Source organism: Gavia stellata, chromosome 11, assembly GCF_030936135.1.
Source record: "Gavia stellata isolate bGavSte3 chromosome 11, bGavSte3.hap2, whole genome shotgun sequence".
NCBI classification, from domain to species: Eukaryota; Metazoa; Chordata; class Aves; order Gaviiformes; family Gaviidae; genus Gavia; species Gavia stellata.
The window spans coordinates 24971963-24995037 of record NC_082604.1 but is presented as its reverse complement, the minus strand read 5'-3'; the positions used below and the strand labels follow the sequence as shown (position 1 = coordinate 24995037).

Genomic DNA, 23075 nt, shown 5'->3' with positions numbered 1-23075 from the left:
GTCGCCCCCTCCCACCTCTCGCTCTTTCGCTATCGGCAACAGTACAACTTTGAGGGTTACCAAATATCAGACTCACTGGCATCTCTCTGGCTCGGAAACCACTAAATGTTACAGAAGAAGGTGCCGCCTTTTTACAATAGGACTATTCCAGTTTTACAATCAGCATAGCGGAAGACAGATCTCAGTCAGTGTTTGTAAATATAGGCCTTCAAGACACAAGGAGGTTGCTTTGTCCAGCTCCCCTGACTTCACAAGGTCACCCTCTGAATTTGGCTGATGGGGCACTTCAGGATGCATTGGGATTCAAAGATATGGTCCTGCTGTATGTACTGCAGGATTTAATCTCAATAAACACAAGCAGCTTTTTGCAGGGGTACAACTGAGACTAGAACCTGTCCCTAAATGCTGAATTTTACCAGTATTTATTTAGCATAGGAAGGTCTTTGAGTACTGTTGATTTTTAATTTTTTTCTCTTCTGAAGTTAAAAATAAGGAGCAGAGATGGCTGAGTCTCAGCAGAGCCAGAAGGCCAGTGCAGGGGGCACTCATTGCCCCAAAGCAGGTTTTGAGGATGACCATGATCAGATTGCACAAGAAATACCAGCAAATGAAGCGCCAGAGAATGAAGCTCTTTCTCCCACACGTGTCACAGACAGGATATTTTTCATTGATGTAGCCAACAAGCAACTGTAAATCATTTCGCCAAGGGTCTTGAGTCTAGAATACCTGGAAGAGCTGCACATGGAAAAGAACCTGATTGTAAGCATCCCCTGAGACATCAATCACCTGAGGCACATGAAGATCCTCTACTTGGACCAGAATCACATACAGGACATATGTGAAGAACTGGGGGAGCTGAAATGTATTCTGAGCTTAGATTTAAGTAACGATCCCCTCTCTTGTAGTTCGCTGACAGTTATCAGCAAGTTGCAGTCCCTTCATCAGCTCAGGCTCTATAAAACAAACACGCACGAAATCCCAGTGCAGATCTGTGAATACCTCCATCACATTGAACTGCTTGGCCTTTCCGACAATAATCTCAAGTGTCTGTCTAAAGAAATAGTGAAACTGACAAAACTCAAGGAAATTTACCTCCGGGAAAAAAGATCTAAAAGTTTTCCCAAGGAGCTTTGTCATATTGCTAATTTAGAAATAATAGATCTGGAACAAAATCTAATCAGTCTCATCCCAGAAGAGGTAGGCTTTTTGACAAACTTAGTTAAGCTATTTTTAGCTTTTAATAACTTATCCTCCATTCCTCCTACACTGCAACACTGCCAGAAGCTGGCTGTGCTGGATCTGGCTCATAATCTCCTGCCCAAACTTCCCCCAGGTTTGAGGAATCTCACTGAAATGAGAGTACTCAGACTGTCTGCTAACAGCCTGGAGAAGTTCCCTCACCAGATCTGCTGCTGGCCATCCCTTTCCCATGTTTATCTGAGGAACACCAGACTGCACACAGTACCCGGGTCCTCCACCAGATTAACCAGTGTCAGGATACTAGATGTGAGTGAAAATTGTTTTGATGAGATTCCTACAGGAATATGCACTACGAAAAATCTGGAAGTATTGACCCTGAGTGGCAATCCAGTACAGGAGATATTTGTTCCTTTGTTTTCATTTTTATTTTATTGATACCTCTCTTTTGCAAAATCTAAGTTCTTCATTACAACCGAGTGCCACCTTTCCCTACTGCAGTGAGAAGGCATGTTGCAGCTGGTATGTACCTGAGCCCAGGTTACTCATTATCACTGACATCTGAGTATTCAGTCAGGGAGAAAAAAGCAAGAATGTAGAAACACTGACCTTTGTGTTGAATCGTAAAGACAAAATACTGACTGGAGGGACTGCTTCAGTCTTTTTGTGTCTTTTTTTCTGTGTACGCTGGAAAATAAGAGCTGCATTTGCATAGAATCAATACGTCAGAAACTGAAACAGAGCAGAGGGCAATTTAAAAAGGGATGTGATATTGTTAATGCCTTTAACACCATTAACATTTGCTGTTCATTTGATAATGAACAATTATGTACCTTAAAGCTGTGCTATTATAAGTGTAACAGTATTGATGGACATACTCATTTTAGGGCTCAGAATACACCTTCCTTTTTATATAATGCAACGCTTCTTTTCCAAGGAGATTTTCACTTGTGCACTTTTATTCTTGAAGGTTACATTTACAGAAGTAGTAATGTATGCAAAAGAATCCCTTCAAATTTCATTCATTTAAATTACTCTCCCCTGCACTGTGCATACAAAGGAAATGAAGAAGCAGACTAATGTTTCTGCTAAGAGATAAAATTAACCCCATAAGAAATCTTTCCAGCAGAGGAAACAACATGAATTTTTTTGCAAAATTTCCACCATACTGTGAGGTATAATGTTATATTAATGAGCAGAATATTCAATGTTCATCCATCAACAGTATGCAGCTCCACAGCATTTTCTTGGAGATTTTTCCCTAAAAACAAAATCCCAAAGATTACTGTTTAATTGACATAATGTATCTTTTTAATGACTGTGTCTAAGTACCCGTGGAGGTGAAAGAACTGACAAATTTGAAATGTCTTAGCCTGTCTGAAAACTAATCCAGTATCTTTCCAAAGGAAATCTTTCTCCTGGAGTCATTAGAGAGATTATACCTGGGACAAGATAAAGGAATTACATTCACAAGTCTGCCAGAAGACGTCAGCAAATTGCAGGTAGAAGCAATAGAAGGGGGAAGATCTTGGGTCTGCTGTCGCATGGCACTTCCGTGGATTTCAGCTGCTTCCCAATGCAGGACTGAAGGTTCTCCTAATCTCTTTAGGTACATGGTGCAGCATCAGGCCAGGGCTGTCAGAATAGGAATGATATCAAAACTCAGTGTTTGAAACTCATGTTGCCTTTCTGTGTTTAGTAGTCATCCCAATGGTAGCTCTGTTTATAAATCTTACTTCTGCACTTACTGATATTCTCTGTACATTGATTACATATCAAGCTAAGGAAAAATCCTTTAATTATTAAAAGTTATGCACACATATTTTCCAGAATCCGAAAGAACTGCATATGGAGAATAATTGTCTGGAGTACCTGCCCACAGCCATCAGTTCAGGGCTCATCCTGTAACTGTAAGGGAGACAAACAGGATAAAAGTTAGGAACTGGGAGGGTGGGAGAAGCACTGTGCCCAAGCGAAGTGCACAGGAGGTCCTTGTCCACAACCCATCTCAACCTCAGGAATCCAAGGAAAAGGGTGTTCCCCAGGGCTCAGCTCCAAGCAGACCCCCTGACGTGAGAAGACCTGCTGGGTCAGCACCAGTGACTCCAGGAGGTTGGTGAGGAACCATCTCTCCAGGGGTGCTCCCCAGCCCAGTCTTTCCATCTTCCCCAGTTCATTGCATTTCTGTGTGGCTTAGTTCACTAGCACTGTTGGTGTGCCAATTAGCAGGACTTTTGAAAGCTGGATTTGGCCAGTTGGCTGCCAGGTGAATACCCTTCACCTAGTGAAGTAAATGCTTTGCTAGGAGAGCATGAGTCCCATCCTTCTCTATTTGGGAGCAGATACTTTGAATTTTAAGTGCTCTGGTGAGATGTTCAACACACACATACATTACATGCACAGACTGAATTGTTTGTGCCTCATCCATGTGCTGTTTATGGGGAGCATGCAGGAATGCTCTCCATCATTCCTGTTCTTTGTGCTGCAGCTGTTTGCTTTTGTGTGTTCAGGTTTGCAAAAACTGCTCGTTCAGAACAATCACCTGTCCCAGCTGCCCGAGGATTTGGACAGTCTTCAGCAGCTGGAGCTGCTCCTTGTGGATGCGGACCTTATCCAACTGAAGTGCGCTATCAGGGGACATCAGCCATTGGGGAATACTTACAGGGAAAGAGGTGTAAAAAGGCCATGAACTTAAAGGTAGGGGTGTTAAGAAAGTCACCACAGTATACATACAAAGCTGCAGTTTTAGTAACAGATACTTTGCAGAACAACCTACAGGGCACTCTATGCAACGTCAAAAACATCCTAAACCACTGTTTACATCAGCTATGGCAGAGCAGTACTTCTGTCACTGATCATGTTAAGGTAGGATATAGGGAACCATCAGGAAACATAGCACTGGGCATCATTCAAAAACATACCAGAAGGTTGTCACTGCCCTGCCAGGTCACAGCAGGCACAGAACAGCCCTTATAACGTGCAAGGGACCTTGCCTTAGTTCCTTGTCCAGTGGAAGAGGAAAGGTTAGCATGTTTAAAAACAGGTCAGATCCTCTAAGTCAAGGCATTGCTTAAAGATGAAACTTAACTGCAGGTGGCATCTTCACTCTTGCTGACTGTATTTTGACTGCAGAGAGTTGAAGATCCATTGTGCAAACACATTGAACAAAACACATTTTTTGTGTGGGTTTTTCTTCCAAAAGAACATCTGTCTATATCATCAGTGGGGCATGGAATTAATTTGCTCAGAAAAAATACCGGGCAAGAAGGAAGGAAAGGCAAATCCTCAGTCTTTGATTCTTCTGAACCTAATTTATTTCCCTCTTTCTGTAATTTCTTCGTGAACTACTCTGTTTCTCCCAAACTTGTTCTTCTGAACTAAAAAGTGACATTTAAAGATGTGTAGACATAGTCATTTACTACTGTCATCAAGGAGTCTGGAGGACTACAGTGTTAGTGTCCTCCCTGTTAAGAGATTCTTCTTGAAAAAAATAACACACAGAGTAAAAGTAAAAGAAAAGTCAGGTGGCTGGCAGTCTATCTTAGCTGCAAACAACGTAGTCTAATACAGAATAAAAAGGTTTTCTGGAGACCACAATGTGCCTGGCTTTTTGATCAAGAATATCCACCAATAATACTGTTCCACATGACTGTGTGCTTTTACCCTTTTCCTCCAGGTAACCAGGTTGTTCTCTCTTTTTCAGATCCAAAGTTTGTGGTGTGGGTTGGTGAATCCCGAGAAGGGGATTGGACCTTTTTTGACACTTAAGAATCTAACGAAAAAAAGAAACAAGGAAAAGAAAGGAAAGGGAAAAGAGAAGCCTGTAAAAGGATCAGAAACCAAAAAGTTATATTTGGGCAGTAACCTGCACAGAGCTCTTTTCATTTACAGGAAGGGCAAATGTGAGCAGAGATAAACAAGTAGGAGATAAGCAATATTAAAGCATTTGAATCAGTGAGCGTTACAATGAAAACATGATTTTTTGAGGTTTGTTTTTGTGTTTTTGTCAACATGACTCCAGCTGAACCAGGCAGATTCTGAAATATTCTTGAGATGTCTCATTCTGAATGCATGTTATCCCAAAGCATAAAGGCAGCTGATTAACTGGAAATTACTCTAATCTGTAGGAATCCACTGCAATGAAGTGTTCTTTGTTCTGAATCCCAAAGTATTTTACATGCAATTCTTAGAAATCTGTTTTCCAGTCAGTCAGGTACAGTCATATCTAGAGTGAAACAATATTTATGGCCCCACCTACTAGCAGTTATTTAATGAGTTCTACATTCAGAAATTATCAATACCTTGTTTGGAAATATGGAGGAGGATTCCAGGCAGTCAGAATGTACGCACTTCTACCAGAACCTGCATTACCATCCTGTCTTACAGAGGTGTAAAAAGCTGTTTTGTAAGTATCTCTACATTTTTGCAAAACTGTTCCCTGATGTTTTGACGATCTGTAGTTATAGTATTTTGAATGACTGCAAGCTGTCAAATCCTTAGTGTTACAGCTCATCTCTGAGATAGCTTGGTGACAGTTAGTAAAACGTCTGTATTACTAGACTGCAGAGAGACTACAGAATGCAATATTCTGCAATGATTCTGGGTCCTGGCATGTCATAACACCGTTGTTATCCAAAAGAACCATGACAAACACTCCTTACAATAATTCTAGCATGCCAAATATATATATACAACGTCTTTCCCCAGCACTTTACAGATAGCTGTTTGTCCTAGGCATCTGACGTCCTTGTCTAGTTTTTATTCTGTATTGCTCAGTTACTCCTTAAACCCCTCCAGAGTTTTATTTGCAGCACACATAAAGCACAGAGCTGGACTGGGACCCGATGCTGCGCAGATTCAAAATGCATGAGTGGATGGGAGCAGAACCCTTTATTTAGTTTAATTGGCTGATTGGAACTGCAGTCCTGCTCTCCCTCCCCTCGGTTGAGTTGCCTCAGAGAAGGTGGTGGCATCCTGAAGGAGGTGGTGAAGGCAGGGTCACTGAGACCCAGCTCTTCGTAGAGCTCCACCTCCAGGGAGTGTTCTCTGAATGCTGCGGCTCCATCTGCATCCACGGTATGGAACTTACTTCTGTTTGGCTCTGAAATTGATTGATACTGAAGTCTCATTAATATGGTTGTTGGCAGGAGAGAGCTGGTAGTGCAGAAAACTGGGATGGCTCAGTTTTGGTTTTCCATTTTACTACGTAACTGATGCGGTTGCGATTTGTTTGGGGTAGTCTTACGAAATTTTGTCACCCTAAGTGAAGGCAAAGAAGAACAGAGAGAAGAGAGAGATTCAGAGACTACAGAGGAGGCAATCACTGGAAGAGAGAGATTTCCAGGAAGATTGGCAGATAGACAGGCTATTTAATAGAAGTCACTTAATAAAAGCTTTTTAATGGCACAATAGGTATGACAGAATCATGAGAGGGCAAAGGACTGAGAAGGGGATCATGAACAGCAAGAGGAGAGGTTGCTAGCAGTGAGTCCGTACTGTGCTCTGGAGCTGAAAATGAGGAGCCCAACTATGACAAAGCGAGAAACCCCAACACTGAAGTCCAGTTCAGTCAGCAAGATTACAACAGATACTGGACGTTAAACATGGGACAGCTGCTTTACCTAATTAGAGAGGTTCAAACGGGAAAGGAGTGATTCAGAGAGATTCTCACAGAACAGATAAAGGATCAATTTCCCAGCTGGACCAAAGGCAGATTTGAGGAGGAAAGCCACAGGAAGGCAAGTGATTAAGAGAAGAGGTTGGTGTGCTGCTGTTAAACAGAGATGATGGTAGTTCCATATTAGAATAACTCTCCTGGCTTGAGTCACTGCTTGAAAGTCTCTCTTGTTATCCCTGTATGAAACAGGGGCTCTTAGCTTCATTTCAGAGGTTGATGATATCTATAGAAAATAACTGATCCCACACTGCAGCAATTCCCTGCTACCTCTGACTAAGACACTCCAGTTCATCTCACATTTCTCAGAGCTGGGAGAGCCAAGTGCACTTTTCAAGTGGAACTGAAACTGGAACCAGGAAGTCCATAGAGACCCTCACATGAAAAAATGGATTAAACGATCAAGAGGTATCAGCACAGCGTGGTCTGCTGCTGGTTATAACCCTGACCCCAGTTGGAAGGGTCACCCGGACTGAAAGCTGAATATTGATCTGCATCTGCATGGGAGAACTTGCTGAGAGGGGTCCTAGCAAGTTAGAAAAGTGCCTCTGAATGATCCTGTGGTGCCCCTCCTTCAGGAGATTGCTGCAGCATGTAGATATACTCAGGGCTAATTGAGAAGTACTTTATCCCTCAAGCTGCCTCAGGATTTGTCTAAGACTCCTCACTCAGTGGGCAGATCTAATATCTTTACTTCCTAAAATACCTTACCGATGAATAATCCCACTGCAGTCTTTGAGCTCACGTGTGGGTTAACATACTCCATGACATGAGTGACTATGCCAGAATTTGGTTCTGTGTGAGCAAATACAATAAAATGTGAAATAAGAAATTATCAAATGAAATAAGGAAGAGCCACTTATATGTCCCAAGTTGGTGCTTCTTCTAATGAGTCTTGGGCACAGAGCAGGGTGCTCTGCTCTTAGCTAGAAGCTGCCCTGTGGCTTTGAATAATAGACTTTGCTTATTTCCTTCATCTTTAGGGTAAGGATAAGAACACTCTCTACATCACAAGGTGTTGTGAAAGTTAATGGATTAATCCTGAATGCAGGAAGCATGAAGGCCCTGCGGGGACTCGCGCTGGCTTTCATATGCTCTAGATCAGACTCTTAGATCTGGAAGTTTGGATTTGTGCTGCATGTCATAAAAGGGTCCATACAGAAAGCACAGTCTGGGGTGAGGCAGAAACAGCTCAGGATGAGAAGGAGTACTCCTGAAGTATCCTGAAGTCTTTGCATAGCCTTATCCAGAGTGCTTATGGCTTGCTCTGTATCCAAAATTCTTGCTAAGGTAGCGGGACGTATCTCTGATTTAACCTACCACAGCATTTCCCTTGCCCTTGAGACCTGCAAAGACACCAATCAACTGTTTCTTACCTTGATTTTATGCTGATTCTGTACACAGGACTCATTTACACTATGAGATGGCATCAAGGGCCAGAGCAGAGGCATTCTGTATTCTCCTTACTGGACTAATATATAATCCTGAGTTGTTGGGATGCTCTTCAAATCTCACAATTATGTAGATTTAATGCATTCACAAAGAGGCAAAAGTTTTGGTGAGGAAGAAACTAAAATTTAAAACATAGAGGTTTCAAGTATTTTCACATTAGAGGCATTTTCCTTATATGCATGAGGCCACATTCACACTGCCCACCCACCTGCATTAGCACACACCCCAGCTACTTCCCTCCATTGGCAAACCTGCAGTACGTCCATCTGAAATCATCATTGCTCTTTTGACAGTAGTCATTGCTGTATTCACAACACGAAGATTAAGCATATATAGTAGTGTCAGCATAGCAGCGTAAGCATGGCCCAGAGAATCTGAAAGAATGTTATTAAATTGAATGATCTATGCACGTAGAAGGTTAAATAACAGTTTTATATAATTATGGAACTATTTCAAGAGCTCTCATGAGACGAGATTACTAAAAACTGGGCAGTCTTCTAATTCAGAGATACATGATACTTGGTTCATGTGCTGCTTGCGAAAGGCCTTCCAGAAACCTTCAACCTCCATCAACAGTCAAAACGAATGTTTCTTTTGTTGTCTCCATTAAAGCTTTCCAGTTGTTTCCGCTGCGATTCTGAAAGGACCCATCTTTGCAATCCCAGCTCTGCCAAGGCAGGCAGCTTTGTCAGCGCTGCTAACAACTTGCTGAACCACATCCCGCAGTCACGGCAGGAAGATGGGCGAAGACTGACATCGAGCTCTGAGAGTTCTTTGAATACTGCTAAGCCTTGACAGAAAAGGACCCACCCTTCATCAGAGATGTTGTTATTATAACTCAAATCCAGCTTCCGTAATCTGGCTAGATGGCCATCCTGCGTCAGTAATGCTGCAAGAAATGACAGATACAAACAAAACTAATACATCCTGGCAATTGCTTTAAAAGCTTGTAAGTAAGAAGAGTAGTATTTTATTACTGTATTATTTAAGGCTTTTCAGCAGTCAAACAGCAAGATTCAATTCCTCAGCAACATAAAATCACTTGCTGTTGATCTCAGAAAAATCATTTTATCACAGCGGAAGGAGTGTACAATATTTAACACACAGGCAATTCAAAAGGAACAGAAGTATGCGGTTAAAATTGTATCACAACCTGAAAAGCTTTGAGTCAGTTGGAAGAAGGTTATATTAAGTGCCAATTAAAATAGGCAGGCTTTACAGGGAACTTTCGAAAGAGGAAAGCAAAACTACACGAGGCTGCATGATTACAACAGCCACCTCTCACTGTGGGAGGGTAATGGGCCTAATACACCCTAAAAGGAACTGGGATTCTTAACGTATGATTGACAAAGGAGACAGCCATCAAGGGTGATGTTTGTAAAGCCAAAAATATTCAGGCTTCATCTCACCAGCCTTCAGATTACAGGGCCTTAATAGTTGTCACACAGCTATTGCCAATCTCAGACACTCAAAACCCATGAGTCAGGCCCACAGAATCACAAGGATGATCAGAAAATAAACAGGTTTTTAAAAGGCTCCTAGAATTTATTCCTTCATTGGGTTCCTATTTCCCAGTATTTCTCAGCAGCTACTAAGAGGTGGGCTAAAATATTTTTGGTTTAATTCTCCTGTAATAGTTTGACTCCAGAAACATACCTAATGGAGCAGGTAGTGCCTCTTTTACCAGCTGTCAGCACGTACATTTCCCATAAATTACTGAACCTAAAACCGGCAACCGAGCAAAATAAAACTCCTCAGAGGCACCTTTAAATATCTGATATAAAAAAAAAAGACGTAAACCCTACATTTTTTTAAGTGCTGTCTTTTTGTATTAATAGATAAAACTCTGCTAAAATGATTCTTTGCATTTTTATCCTTTTCAGCTTTTGCACTGTGCATGTACAGGACACAGTCTTCAGCAAAATGAAAACCCTTTCTGGGAAAAATACTGCTGTATTTTCCATCTTTTCATTTGATTTATGCAAAAACGTGCTCAGCCCATGGAACAAGTCCCTTCTGAATTGTGGTCTAAATGCTCTGGCTCCTTGACTACTAGTAAATACCATGTTATACATACTTAGAAGTGCCAAATCTTCAGCCACCAAGTTACAGCTGCTCAGTCTTAACACTTGAATCTCCGTTGCAAGCTTTAGTGCTCCCAAAAGCAGCTTTAGGTTCCCACCAACGCACTTATTCCAAGAAAGGTCTAATATCTCCAGTTCAGGAAGGTGAAGGGCAGCCTCAGCTGAAAAGATTAAGACCAGCAACTTCTGCTTACTAAGAGAAAACAACACGGCCTCAATAGACACCTCACCGGCAATTCACCTGTAAATAGGCTCCTAACAGGCTGCTTACTTGTGCTTAGAATGACTTACTTTATCCTAATAAAAGTCAGACAAAAAATATCTCCAGTGCTCTTTAAAGAATATAAGAAGGGCCTGCCTATAGAATCTTTAAGGACTTTGTGGAGGGGTTTCTGGTCTTTCTGTTTATGTTGTTGGCTTAACCTTGTCCCACTGAAGTCAACTTAAAATAACAGCTTGTTTTTAAACCATTTTATACCAATTTAAAGACAACAATTTTTTGCTGTGAACTCACCACACAAGGTGAAATGCTCTGTATCTTTTGACAACACTGATTTCCATGATGTCACTCTTACATAATTGTAGTGATATAAATATAGTACCGTTTCTGCAGGGATCTCGGACCAATTTAGCTTGCTACTGCCTCTGCTTCAGGCAATCAAGTTTTACTATAGGTTTCAATGTCACTAGTAAACAGTATAAAATATATTATAAGTGCACAATACACAGTAACTAACAGTTCCCTCTGTACTTAGATTTCGTGTGCCATATGGAACGCCTATCAAAGGGACAGTGTAGCTGCTAATCCACTGCGATTTGCAATAAGTAGGCAAAAGAGGCTGAATTTACATATCCTGTGTTAGATTGGACTTTTCTTCATGGCTGTGCAATATCTTTTCCACTACTGCAGTCATTGCCTCAGTTCCTCCATTGCCCCATGCTTAACTTTATCCCAGAAAGTTTCTACCGAAACTTTCACCTTCAGTGAGGCGAAAAAAATTCGGTGAAAGCTTTAGACCACTAAACTGCAAATGCAGTGTTACAACCAAACTATAATTACAGCATAATAGGAAATCATGTTTTGCTTTCTCTTCCAAACTTAGGGAGCATTCGACAGCTCACTATCAGACAAAGGACTAAAAGGACTTCATCCAGTCAGGTATAATGGGGGAAAGACATACAATGGTCTTCCCTTGCAAGCAAATCCCATGAAGCACTGGTTTTATTACAGGCTTTCTCACTCAGGACCTGTGGTTTAATGTAACCATGATCTCTGGAGTTCAGCCAAAGGAGAATGAAGTGCTTTGTCCCACAAGGATACACAGAAAATAGACACACTTTAAAAAGCATTCCTACCTAGTGATGAAAACGACTCTTCGCCTAAACCACAATTGCTGATGGCCACAGATTTCAACTTCGGTAAAAACCTGAGCCTGCCCAGAAGGGGATCAGATGAGACTCCTACATTTTTATTCGAGGATAAATTCAGCTCTTGAAGACTGGAGAGCAAAGGTATCACCTGGGCTATGAAAACATGAAATATTTATTAGACAGTCACCGATCCAGAACAAATATATAGTTGTATATTTGGCTGACATAATTTCTTTTCTTTATAAATCAATCCAAAAGTCAAGCCCAACTTTTGACACTCAAATTTATGGTGAGTAATGTTTTACTCCATAAATAGCCTTGTCATTTTCAGTAGGAATGTTTAAGAAATTAGGTATTACATACTGCGTGGAAGGTTGTCAGAACATGGCTTCCTGTTGAAATTTTCTAGGTGAAGTAGGGAATTAAACATTAAATGACATGGGGGTTGTTTCCAAATGTCTCCACTGCTAACTGAAACTCCTTTATACTAATGTGATTATTCTCTGTTGGTCAAGAAATTAAAACTAAATCATGATTGCTATTACTAATAGTTAATATTTCCCAATGCTTCAGCAGCAGCTTTTCAAATTATCTTCTTTATCATGGAAAATAGGAAGTGGGCAATATAGGATTTGTTGTTGTAAGGAGTAAAAAACAATATTAAAAAGTTATGATAATGCACACAGAAAAATAAACTGTCTCACTGATTGAATAGAAAATGTCATTTTTTCCTAATAGTATTTATGAGTTGGATCGATTCAACCTGGAGACTGTAGTCTTCAGCTTTTCTACAGAACAGAGAGCAGCAGCAATGCAAGATCTCCTAACATCACTCTCTACTTGACTTAAAGTTCACCAAGGGAGTTTTAGGCAGTTACATTTATGTGCACATATGCACCTTGGATCTGTGCCAACTTATACCAGTGGGGGAACAGTCTCTGGATATTTCCAAAATTACTGATTATCAAAAAAAGCAGTGCTTGGTGGCAGTTCCTACAATCACATCATAGGGTTGAATCACAGTGGATTCAGGTCCTTAGTTCCACGTGGGATCAGACACTATGAGATTTCCTTCAATACAGCAAAAAAAGTTACATATTGACGAAGAAAGCTACCCTCCACACTGCACTTGCAGAACTGCCTAAGAAAAATGTACTGAGATCTGCTAGACTAGGTTAGGCAGAATCTCTTACGCCTTTGAGATATTTTCAGAAGTCAAAACCTACATTCTTAATGGATTTCCTCAACATGTCCTTACACAAAACGGTCATGTCCTCTTCTGTTACACAGCACTGGTGGAGATCAAGGACTTCGAGATTTTTCAAGCTGGCCAGATGAGCTGTTGAGTCTTTAAAGCCACCACCAATCTCTTTGTTACACGATATGTCTAGTTTTCTTAGCTCGGCAAGGTGCTGTAAAGCAGTGTCTGAAATGGAAAAGGGAGCATGCTGGTCACCGGCTGCTACAGGTCACGGCTTTAGCATTTATTTACTTTAACAAAGTTTGCACAAGGTATTGCAGGCAAAGCTCTTAGACTAAGCTTCAGTGTATAATCACAGCAGACATACAGTAATGTCGCAAAGCTTCCCCATCTATGCAACTCCATTCTTCTCGAAAAGAGCAGGCAAAGGTGAGGCCAGCTCATCCCCCAGATCCATTCAATCCTCAGCCTTTTGCTGCAATTATTACTGAATGTGCTAATTAGTGCAATTAATTAATTGTTTTATGGATAAGACCTCCACTAGGGAGAGACACAGATAATAAGCCCATTTCATATGGCTTCACTGGACACTCATTAAGTGATAGTGGTGAATTTGGATTCCCCTCTGAGAGTAGGATTAGCTTGTTAAAAGTTAGCTAGCCTGTCTGTGCCCTTGTCTATATTCTGTCTGGGGAGAGAGGAAGCATGTCCAGAGAGCCATTAATCTACCCTAAGATGTGTCTCAGATAAATGGTGTGGAGGGTGACTCTCCCCACTGACTTTCATATGCTTGAGCTCAGGGAAGATAAATGCTACTCCTGCTGAAAGTCTCTGTAGTCTTTTATCAATCCTCAAACAGCAAATAATGATCACCCATTAATACTGCCAAACCATCAGCAAAATCCCACCTCATTGCCTTTCTTAAATGGTTTTCAGATGTACAATTTAGTCAGAATGAAAGTCTTTCTGAACATAAAGTCTAACCTAAGCCCTGGAGGCTGTCTTGCTTTAATCCACACATGTGCAAGTTTAACTCTTTCAAGCCTGGCACATTTTTCAGGTACTGAGCAATAACCTTCATGCTGCAGCCGATGTGTTTGTTGATAGAGAGATCTAATACTTCGAGGTTTGGGATCACATTTAGAATTTCAGCTGGGAAAAAAAGAAAAGAAAACCAGAGTTGGTAACTGTCTGGAATATATTCAGATGAACCCTAGAAAAATATAGCACAATGACAAACAGGAAGAGGTAGGCTGGGTTTGCCTATATGTGTGGTTTAGACTTAGTAAGTTCCTGTTCTACCTAAAAAATACAGCAAAACAAAGATTGGATAGGAATCAAGAAAATCAGTGAAAAATCTGTATGAAGATACAGGTGAAAAAATAGAAGGACAGTTAGAAAAATACAGGGCAATAAAAAGCAGGAATGCAAAGAAAAAGAAAAAGTTCTAATGAAAAGATACAGGACTATATGTTGCATATGGCCACCTCCTGCAGTGGAGATGAGAGCACAGGGGCTTCTCTTTAGGGAGAAAATATCTTTTAAAACACAGAATCGGATTGAAAGACCACACAGGCTTAAGCTATGGTGAGAGGGGAGGGGTGATCAGTGGCTGCCAACTCAGCCTAAATTCCCATCCTTCAGGCCTTCTTTCCCATCCCATGGCTAACAAGATATTCAGCTGCTTAATTTTAAGCAATCACTGTTGGAAATTCTGGCACACATGACTTGCTCAGGGTCTCAAAGGATCCAGCAACCTTGGCCCACTGAGGCAGCCAGACTGTGGTTTAGATCTAGCTATCCTTCTTCTCAACCCTTCCTCATGTGATTAGAGAGAACAACTTTCTTCTTTGGAAGAAAGTGCGTTGAATCCCAATACTGTGTGGTAAATACTATTATAATGCAGAGCCTGAAATAAATTAACTTTCAACTAATGTTGAGCTCAATACAGCCATAATCTAAGTCAAACAAGTTACATATTTGTGAAGTCAGTCTCTCAGTCTGGCTATGTGGATAGACATACCAAGGGATTCTCCATCCTTTGCCGTTAGGTTACAGTCTGTAATTTTCAGAAGTTTTATCTTGCATCCTTTCTGGAGTTTTTTTGTCAGGAGTGATAGTTTTCCACCTATGTTTCTGTTCCATGATAAATCCAGTTCTTCAAGTTGAGGAACAATTTCAAATGCCTCTCCTGTAACAGAAGTCTTAGATGATTCATTCTAGGTATCAATTTCAGTGCAAGGCAAAAATATAGGCTTTGAATATATTAAAGGGGGAGGTTAGCCACTTAATTCTCAAATTATTATATTTTGTATGGCTTGCTAGGAAAATTGGTATAGGCCATGAATTGTCGCTACTGCAGCAACATTGTATAAATTCTCACCTTGTCTAAGGAGCAATATAGATCACAAGTCATTGTCACAGCACACAGAGACTGCTTGGCCATCATTGTAGACCTGTGCCAGGACCCAGCAAGTCTAGTCTATAGGGAAATCAATAGAAGTGACAAGTCTGAATTTACTGTCCTGTATAGTTCTGCTCTGTTTTATTTGGCAAACTTCCAATGTCCTCTGTACTGTGTCCACAGGTGATTTTGGAGGAGATGAAAGAAGTCCTCTCACAGCTATTTCTGAAACTTAAAAGTTTCATTTCTGACAGGAATTTCTGACTCGCTTCATAAGGAATCAAGATGAGCACTGTTTTGACCCGAACTAACTTTCCCACGATTTCAAGGCAGACAGTACTGATTTTGATTACATTTGGAAAAATTAGCCTTTTCCAGGCTTGACACACCTGCCAATGTCAACTGTGTTAGTGCTTCTTTGTAATACTAACATCCCACTGCAAAATCCAGCTTCCTAACTTCCTTTGTAGAGGAGGGAGGCAAACGTATATTTGCATAAACTCATTCCCAAGAAAGATCAATTAATCAGACCATATGCAAATGCAGTTTCAAAGTGTCATACACAAATTTTTGATCTAAAGTCTTGCCATCAACCTAATAATTGAGAATTGAATTTTAATAATAAAACCCTTTTATGTCTGTGTGTTTTCATAATTAATTCTTCACAAAAGATTTATAATAGAAAAATAATTATTTCTGTTGTTTTAAGTGAATATCCATGTTTGAGAGAAAAAAACATGTCTTATTTTTGCATTTATTTTAAATTATTACCTCAGTCTTGAATACTCTCACTACAGTTGAGAAGTGGTTTTGCCTCTGCAGCATAGCCTGTTTCCGTTTGACATGGAGACTAGCATTCTAGAAACATTTTCCACCCAGAAGATAAATAAAGGACTATAACTCCAGGAATGGTTTCCTACCACCTCTCACAGTCACAGGTCTGAGCAATCACATAGGAGAGGCTGATATTATGGTTATGTTTGAGGCACTGATTTCTAAAAAGAATGCACTGAGTCCACAAGTGGCCACATTTCCACAGATAGATGCGGACATAGTCAAACAGGCGGTATGGGCCTAAATATGCATGCTATTTTCAAAATCGCAGGCAAACCCAGTGCAAACTGGTGGTTGCTATTCCACATGCCAAGGGCATCACAGTTTGACTAGAAATTCAAGTCCTACAATCAGTTTTGTGTCTGTCTCAGCAGAGACCATGCCAGAAGGAGGAAGGAAACAGCACAGAAGAACCAGGCAGAATAAATCAACTGGAAATATAACCAATAAAACTCAAGAGAAAAAAAAAAGTATAAGAAAAGGGTTTGAAAAAGAATGAAATAAATTTGAAAAAATCCAATAGAAAATGAAACACAGATTTTAGCCTATCAGAAACAGACCAATTACGTTCACCAGTTTTTGTAGAGATGCATTTTTCCTCACCAACAGATAGCATGACCCACTTTTGAGCTACCACCATATACGTAATTTTATTTCTGAACCTTTCCTGCAAAAAGCCTGGATATGAATGACGTAAAATCCAACTTTATAATTCAGACAGGTTTTTAGAACTTACAAAACAACCAGCAGTTTTTTAGAATTCCTAGTTGACTGAGTTTGCCCTTCTTTTAGATACACATCACAGACCCACCCCAGAGTAAACTCCAGGCCCAGAGGTAAGTGACTCAGCGTCAGAACCTGAGTGCATAACACCACCTTTAAAACCTTTAAATCTCATGCTTTGCAGAAAGCAGGGTTGCAGGCACTCCAAGCAAAGAAGTACGCAGAGGAATAAGCTTCTCCCAGAGTTGCAAAAACAAGTTTAAATCTCCAATGCAGCACTGGCTTTAAGTCTCCTCCAAAAGACCATCCATTTTTTTGTGCTGAGCATTGCATCTGTCCTGCAGCATGAAGACCTAAGCTGACCCTACTATGACTGACCCAGTTTGTTTCAGTTCTTCTGTCTACCATCAGATATGAAAGCTAGCCAAAAAAATACTAATCTAAACTGAAAACATGCTTTCCTGCAAAAAGGACTGAGTCCAGTTCCCTTCTGAAGGTGAAACCTTCATGCCCTGAGGAATGAACTCGGCAGAGCTACTCAAATGTATAAGATCACTCATAAGCCCACGTTCTTTCTACTGTTTCACAGTGGGAGTTTACGTTGCCCAGTGTGGAAGCAGGAGGGGTAGGATGTAGGAAGAGCTGAGTTGGATTACATTAGACCCAAGCTGTCTCAGAGTAAATGTAACTGAAATCCTGTACCTAAGGAGGTGACATCCTCAGCTGTCAGCCTGCAGTTGTTAAGTCGAAGGACTTTTAACAGGTTCGCATGATGAAGATGAACAGTGAGAGCTTTCAAAGTCCCACCAACACAACCATTCCAGGACAGGCTGATCTCCTCCAGCTCTGGGAGAATCGGTAGTAAAGAAGCTGTAAAAAACAGAAAAGAAAAAGCGTATTCTGTTGGCGTGTTATCTGCACACCCTGGATGTCAATATATCTTAATACAGAGATGCTTTCTACAACCAATACAGCATTATAAAGCTATGACAATTTGTACCTCAGTTTTCTTATCTGTAGTTTGAGTGTAAGGACATTCATCTGCTTCACAGACCTGTATGATTTTTATATTTATCTATATATTACATAATTTATATAATTTATTAATTAACATTTCTCAGGGACCTGGGACCACCAGATGAAATGTTAAATAAAGCCATGCCTGTATAAAAGAAAGGGAAGGGAAAAGAGGAGAATGAATAATTGAATAGGCAAATAAGAATTAAAGAAATATATGAAGTGACTAGTTGAATAAAATGTATATTTACCCAGCTCTGTTATGTCTGCTGCACTTAATGCACAATTATTTAGATCCAGATTCTTGCTGTTGGGTTTCTTTCCCAGTTTCTGCATGAACTGGTTAAATCTCTGCTCACCAGATGGTGACTCCGCTTCAGAAATGAGATGTGAAAGTCCATCTGAGTAACAAAGAAATAGGGCCCTGGTTACCTCTGCTATTAACACAATATGTAAAACCTGTCTGTGGCTGTCAGGTGAAGACTTTAGGAAATTAACTAAATCTGTCACTAAACCAGGGTCTATTTTTGATCAATGTGGACCAACAACCTGAGTGATAAGATTGCTATAGATCAGATCTCTACAAAGCTCCTGATGCAGAGTGAGAGAAGAATTTCCTGTTGCACATCTCCACGCTACCTTATGCCAGGGACTTTGGATGTTTGCACCACCAGTTCAAGGACACAAAATTTGTGCAAAACTCTGAACTGCAGCTATTCTGGATGCGCAAGTCATAACCACCTCTGTGTGCCTGCACCATAGCCACACTGCTGCAATACAGTCTGTACTCAATCAGTTAGCATCGAGTGGCCCTGCAGTTGTGTGGTGAACCTGCTGCTTCCTTCATGACAGCCTGTGTTCATTTTCATACACTGTCTGTGTAAGGCAGTTTCTGCTTTTCTTGGCTTTGCAAAACAACCCCCACTTACCTTCTTCTTCCATGCAGTTTGTACAGCAAGGAAAATAGCATTTACAGTCATTGCTAAACCCTTTAACAAATCAGTAATTTCATCTAATGCCTATAGATGGGAAAAAAGAAGCCAGAAATTGTACAAAATAGCAATCCCACTCTCAGTATCTGCCCCCTCATTGTTTCCCCAAACCTACCCAAAACTCTTAGGACAAAGGATGGGGTTCTAAGCCTCACCTTCCAGCTCCTTTTTAAAAATAGGCTCATTTTCTCTGATGTGGTAAAAAGTATTCTTGTGTGTGCAAAATAACACACATGATGAATTTCCATTCCCTCCCCCTCACCAGTGTCAAGTGGTAGGAAACATCTGCTCTTGTTGTCTTCAGATTGCTTTAGCAGCAGGGCGGACAGAGACCGATCTTAAATACAACAAGCCAAGCTACTGCTCAAAGCTTAGCTTTGAAACCAAATAAGCTCTGCAACTAATGAGCTGACTCCAGCACTGACCTCTCACATTGGAGATCAAGAGAGAGGTCACCCAAAAGCTTTATCCCTCCTCAGCAACATGGATCTCACTCCTTGCTTAGCACCTACCAAACTAGAGGGCACATTACTGATCATGTTCCAATCAGAAGCAAATCCTGGCTAAAGGATAAACTGCAGGCAGCAAAACACAGGATTTTAGCTAGCAAGAGGAGCCACTGATTTTCTATGAAATTAAAATATATACACATGCACATGCGTTTCATTAATGTACCAGCATTACCTTCTACAGAGGGATCTCGCTTCTCACTCTGATCATCAGCTCCAGAGTTGTTTATTTCTGTTTCTTCAATTTCCCTTCTGTCCTTGCCTTCAGATTTCCCCAAGTCAAAGCCCCTGAAGAATTTTTTGATAGCTGAAGGCTGCTCTTTTCTTTTTCCAGGAGAGGACCTCTTCCCTTGGAACTGTTTTATAACAAAGTCAAAAGGGGAACTCTTCGGCATGTCCTCTTCATGCTTATCCTGGCAGTTCTGAATGTCATCTTTCAGGGGATCAGCAGACATAGAAAGAATTACTTTTAGTAACATTTACTCTTGCTTACCTTCTTTCATAATGGCAGATGCACTGAAAATTTCCTACCATTGTCTCCATGCTAATATCAGAAAAGCACTGTTTAGTAGACTGGACTCTGAACTCATTTCTCCTCCTTCAAAAGGAAGTGGTAATGCTCAGTATTAGCACAGTAGACTCAGTGGTCCCAGTCCTCAATGGTACAAGTATCACTCTCTGCTGCCTTGTTAATGCAGACTGCTCCTAAGTCCACCTCACCTGGCCACCGGGCGCTGAAGGGCTAACCTGCTGCTTCCCCTATCACTTCATCCCCAGGTTCAGTTCACAGAGTCTCGTGGCCACATTAAAGAAGCAAGGCTGAGATGTCCCCGTTCCGAGGGGAAACCAGGATAAGTTTGGCATCGAAGTGATTCTTCATGCCAAAGGCCAGTCTGGCAGTCAGGAAGGTGTGAGAAGGAGGTGTGCAACAGGGAGTACAAGGGCGTCCTTGCCTGAACAATGTCACATGCTCCCAAACTGAGGGTGGAACATGCAAACGAAACCCCATTAACCTTCAAGCAAAGCTGAAGTGATAGGGTAGAAAACAAGCAGATACCATAGCTGTGAACACTGGGAGTGTGCCAACGCTGGAAGAAAACAAGCGCCCCCAGGTAGCTTGTCTGGAACAGTTCAGTACTATAGCAACCTCAGTTTCAGTGACTAATTCACAGGTAAATTAAAGTTTTACTTTATAATTTATACACGTTCTTTCCTTATTTCTGTTTATACTACGTAAGCTATAGCATCATCCTGTGATTCTGAAGCTGCCTTGTTTTTCTCTAAACATTAATTTAATGCTCTTTCTTTAGTTTTAATTCTAGCATTCGCCCCCACACACATGCTTTTAGCAGAGCAGTCATAAAAACTAAGCAGGCATTCATTGACTTTTGCTTTGTGAGGACGATGTGGAAAAGGTTTCTATCAAGTCCTACTGTGTGCTATTGACTGTAGAGGGAATGACCTGTGCTCAGACCTCGATCCTGTAATACACCAGAGCTTATGAACAGATTTCCATGCTCGCACAGATTCCCACTTCCCCAGTACAGACCCACACACAGAACTCATTCCACAATTCTCCATCATCCATAGAGCACGTGAACTTGATCACTTTAATAATCGTCTGATATATATAATGTCACTGGCATCAACTTTCCAAAACAGAGAAACATGTGAATTACCACCAGAAACCCTACGACTTTCACAAATAGTTTTCATGTTATTATAGGAAGAGTCAGGTCAGGGGGAAAACATCAAAATAAAGCAAATGTAGTTTTTATATACACATACTTTTCTTTGTGTGCATGTATATATAAACGTGGTATATATACTGATGTATCTATATATGTATGTAAATTTTCTTATTGTGTCGGAAGTTATCTGCCATGATACAAACGTTCCAAGGGCAGAGGACTTACAAAAAGCTGATGCATTGTTTAAAGTCTTGCTCTTAATAGCCTGTCACAGATGTATTTCTAATGAGTAAAGTCCAAAAATTATACAAAACAATGTACATAGCTGTACACGCACATTTACTTAGCTGTAAAGCAATGCTGGCTACCCTGGCTGTGTTTTCATGCTGTAGAACAGTATTATTTTAAACAAAGAAACATACCTGTCTCTTCCATTGGTACACTTGAGGATCTGTTTCACCTTGTACAGCACTTTCAGGGCTTGCAGGAGAAGTGAGCCATGACATGCAAACAAAAGCTCACTTCTTTCCCTAACAGGACTTTCCACGTACTTTTCTTTCAAGAGTTTCTGTCTTCATCAGTTTGATAGCAGCAGCTCTGCACAAGTGGTTTATGGGCTCTTTCCTGATGCCTCTATTCCTCTGCACTGTCTCCCGATGTCAGCCTGCTGTCCCCGGCCTCTCGTTTCTGGGGGGTTTGAGAAGTCCATTTAAATGCTCTGATCATGTCCCAGCTTAGATCACTCACAAGGCATAAATCAGGAAGTGGCAGCACAGACTTCGATACTGCACGCTAACCACCGCATGTCCCTGAAACAGCTGTTGTTAGAAGAGATTGAGTCACCTTACAGATCAGGTTACAAGACTACCTGAAGAAAAGCTCTTTGTTTTCCCACCCCTTTTGTCCATACTGGCCAGAAATACTGCTGGAGGCTGAGCAAAGCCATGCTGTCAGCAGGATGTTGCATAGTTCAGTAAGAAAAAGGAATGCAGAGGACTAGCACACTCCTGTTCATTTTAGGGCAATGGGAGATAGGAAAGGAGAGGTCCTACTGCATCATCAGTACAATCTGCTTGTAGGCAACAGTATGATACAACATTACAATACAATCATTGGATACATCGTATACCTATAATCAAACTTCACTATACCTTTTTGTTGTCTGTCTGCCCTAGAATCTGATTTCCATGATGGCAAACATTACAATTTCTAGCTTAAACATACTCATGGCCATTTATCCTGAATCTCTTTAGCTTTGATGATTCTTTTTAATTTATGAGGTCTTCACTTTTGTAGGCTAAACCAACTAAACTCTTCTTGTCTCCCTTCATGTGGCAAATGCTCCATTTCCTTATCATTTCCTGCTCACCTTTGTCTGCACCTGCTGCAATATAATTTATACTTCCTTAAATACAAGGGTCCATCCACTGATATGTATACGCTAAAGACATATGCAAACTGGAGTACTTTCGGTCGGGAATGATAAAGCTGGTCAACAAAACTAACAACTCCTTTGAAAGCAGTTGAGCAGACACCAGCTGTAAGGACAAGCTTGACTCAGTGTGTCAACTTACAAATGATTCAGACAGGGTGGAATGAGGCACGGGGTGCTGCTAGGAGCCAACAGGATAAGATTAAGAGAAGAAAAGTTTACAGTGAGCATCAGGAAAATCCTCCTGCCCATGAGCGGTACCACGCTAGGAAACATTTACAGTAGGAAAAAATGCACAAAACCACTGCAATGAACCATCTTTCCTTGCAGGAATGGAGGGCACATTTCTATTCCCAAACAGAAAGGATCTTCAAATTGGTTTTAGGGTTTCCTGACACCAGGAGTGGCTTTCCTGTCCCAGTTTCTGAAACTAGCATCTTGCTACAGACCTGTATCCACTGGGAAAGATCACCTCCCTGTGTGATAATTCACTT

General features: G+C 40.9%; 2 protein-coding genes across 2 annotated transcripts; one reads left to right on the top strand and one right to left on the bottom strand.

Moving 5' to 3' along the window:
• Window positions 1-501: 501 nt before the first annotated feature.
• Window positions 502-5113, top strand: LRRIQ4 (leucine rich repeats and IQ motif containing 4). The gene is given in 5 exon segments (XM_059822874.1): window positions 502-1600; window positions 2527-2699; window positions 3028-3101; window positions 3643-3871; window positions 4901-5113. Coding segments are annotated over 5 exon segments (1788 nt in total).
• A 3779-nt stretch (window positions 5114-8892) lies between these two features.
• LRRC31 (leucine rich repeat containing 31) lies at window positions 8893-21584 on the bottom strand. The gene is made up of 10 exons (XM_009818445.2): window positions 21572-21584; window positions 19634-19891; window positions 18209-18358; window positions 17643-17810; window positions 15003-15170; window positions 13964-14131; window positions 13037-13204; window positions 11764-11931; window positions 10401-10568; window positions 8893-9212 (listed from the first exon to the last, which is right to left on the bottom strand). Exons 1-10 carry the CDS (start codon window positions 21582-21584, stop codon window positions 8893-8895), a joined length of 1749 nt encoding a protein of 582 aa, XP_009816747.2.
• Between the last annotated feature and the right edge of the window lie 1491 nt (window positions 21585-23075).

Excerpts from the sequence above, each read along its gene's own strand:
- LRRC31 (XM_009818445.2), bottom strand. Across the intron at positions 13,205-13,963 it reads AGACAGCCTCCAGGGCTTAG|ACACTGCTTTACAGCACCTT; the intron begins GTTAGACTTTAT and ends TTTCCATTTCAG. Across the intron at positions 11,932-13,036 it reads AGAGGACATGACCGTTTTGT|CCCAGGTGATACCTTTGCTC; the intron begins GTAAGGACATGT and ends ATGTTTTCATAG.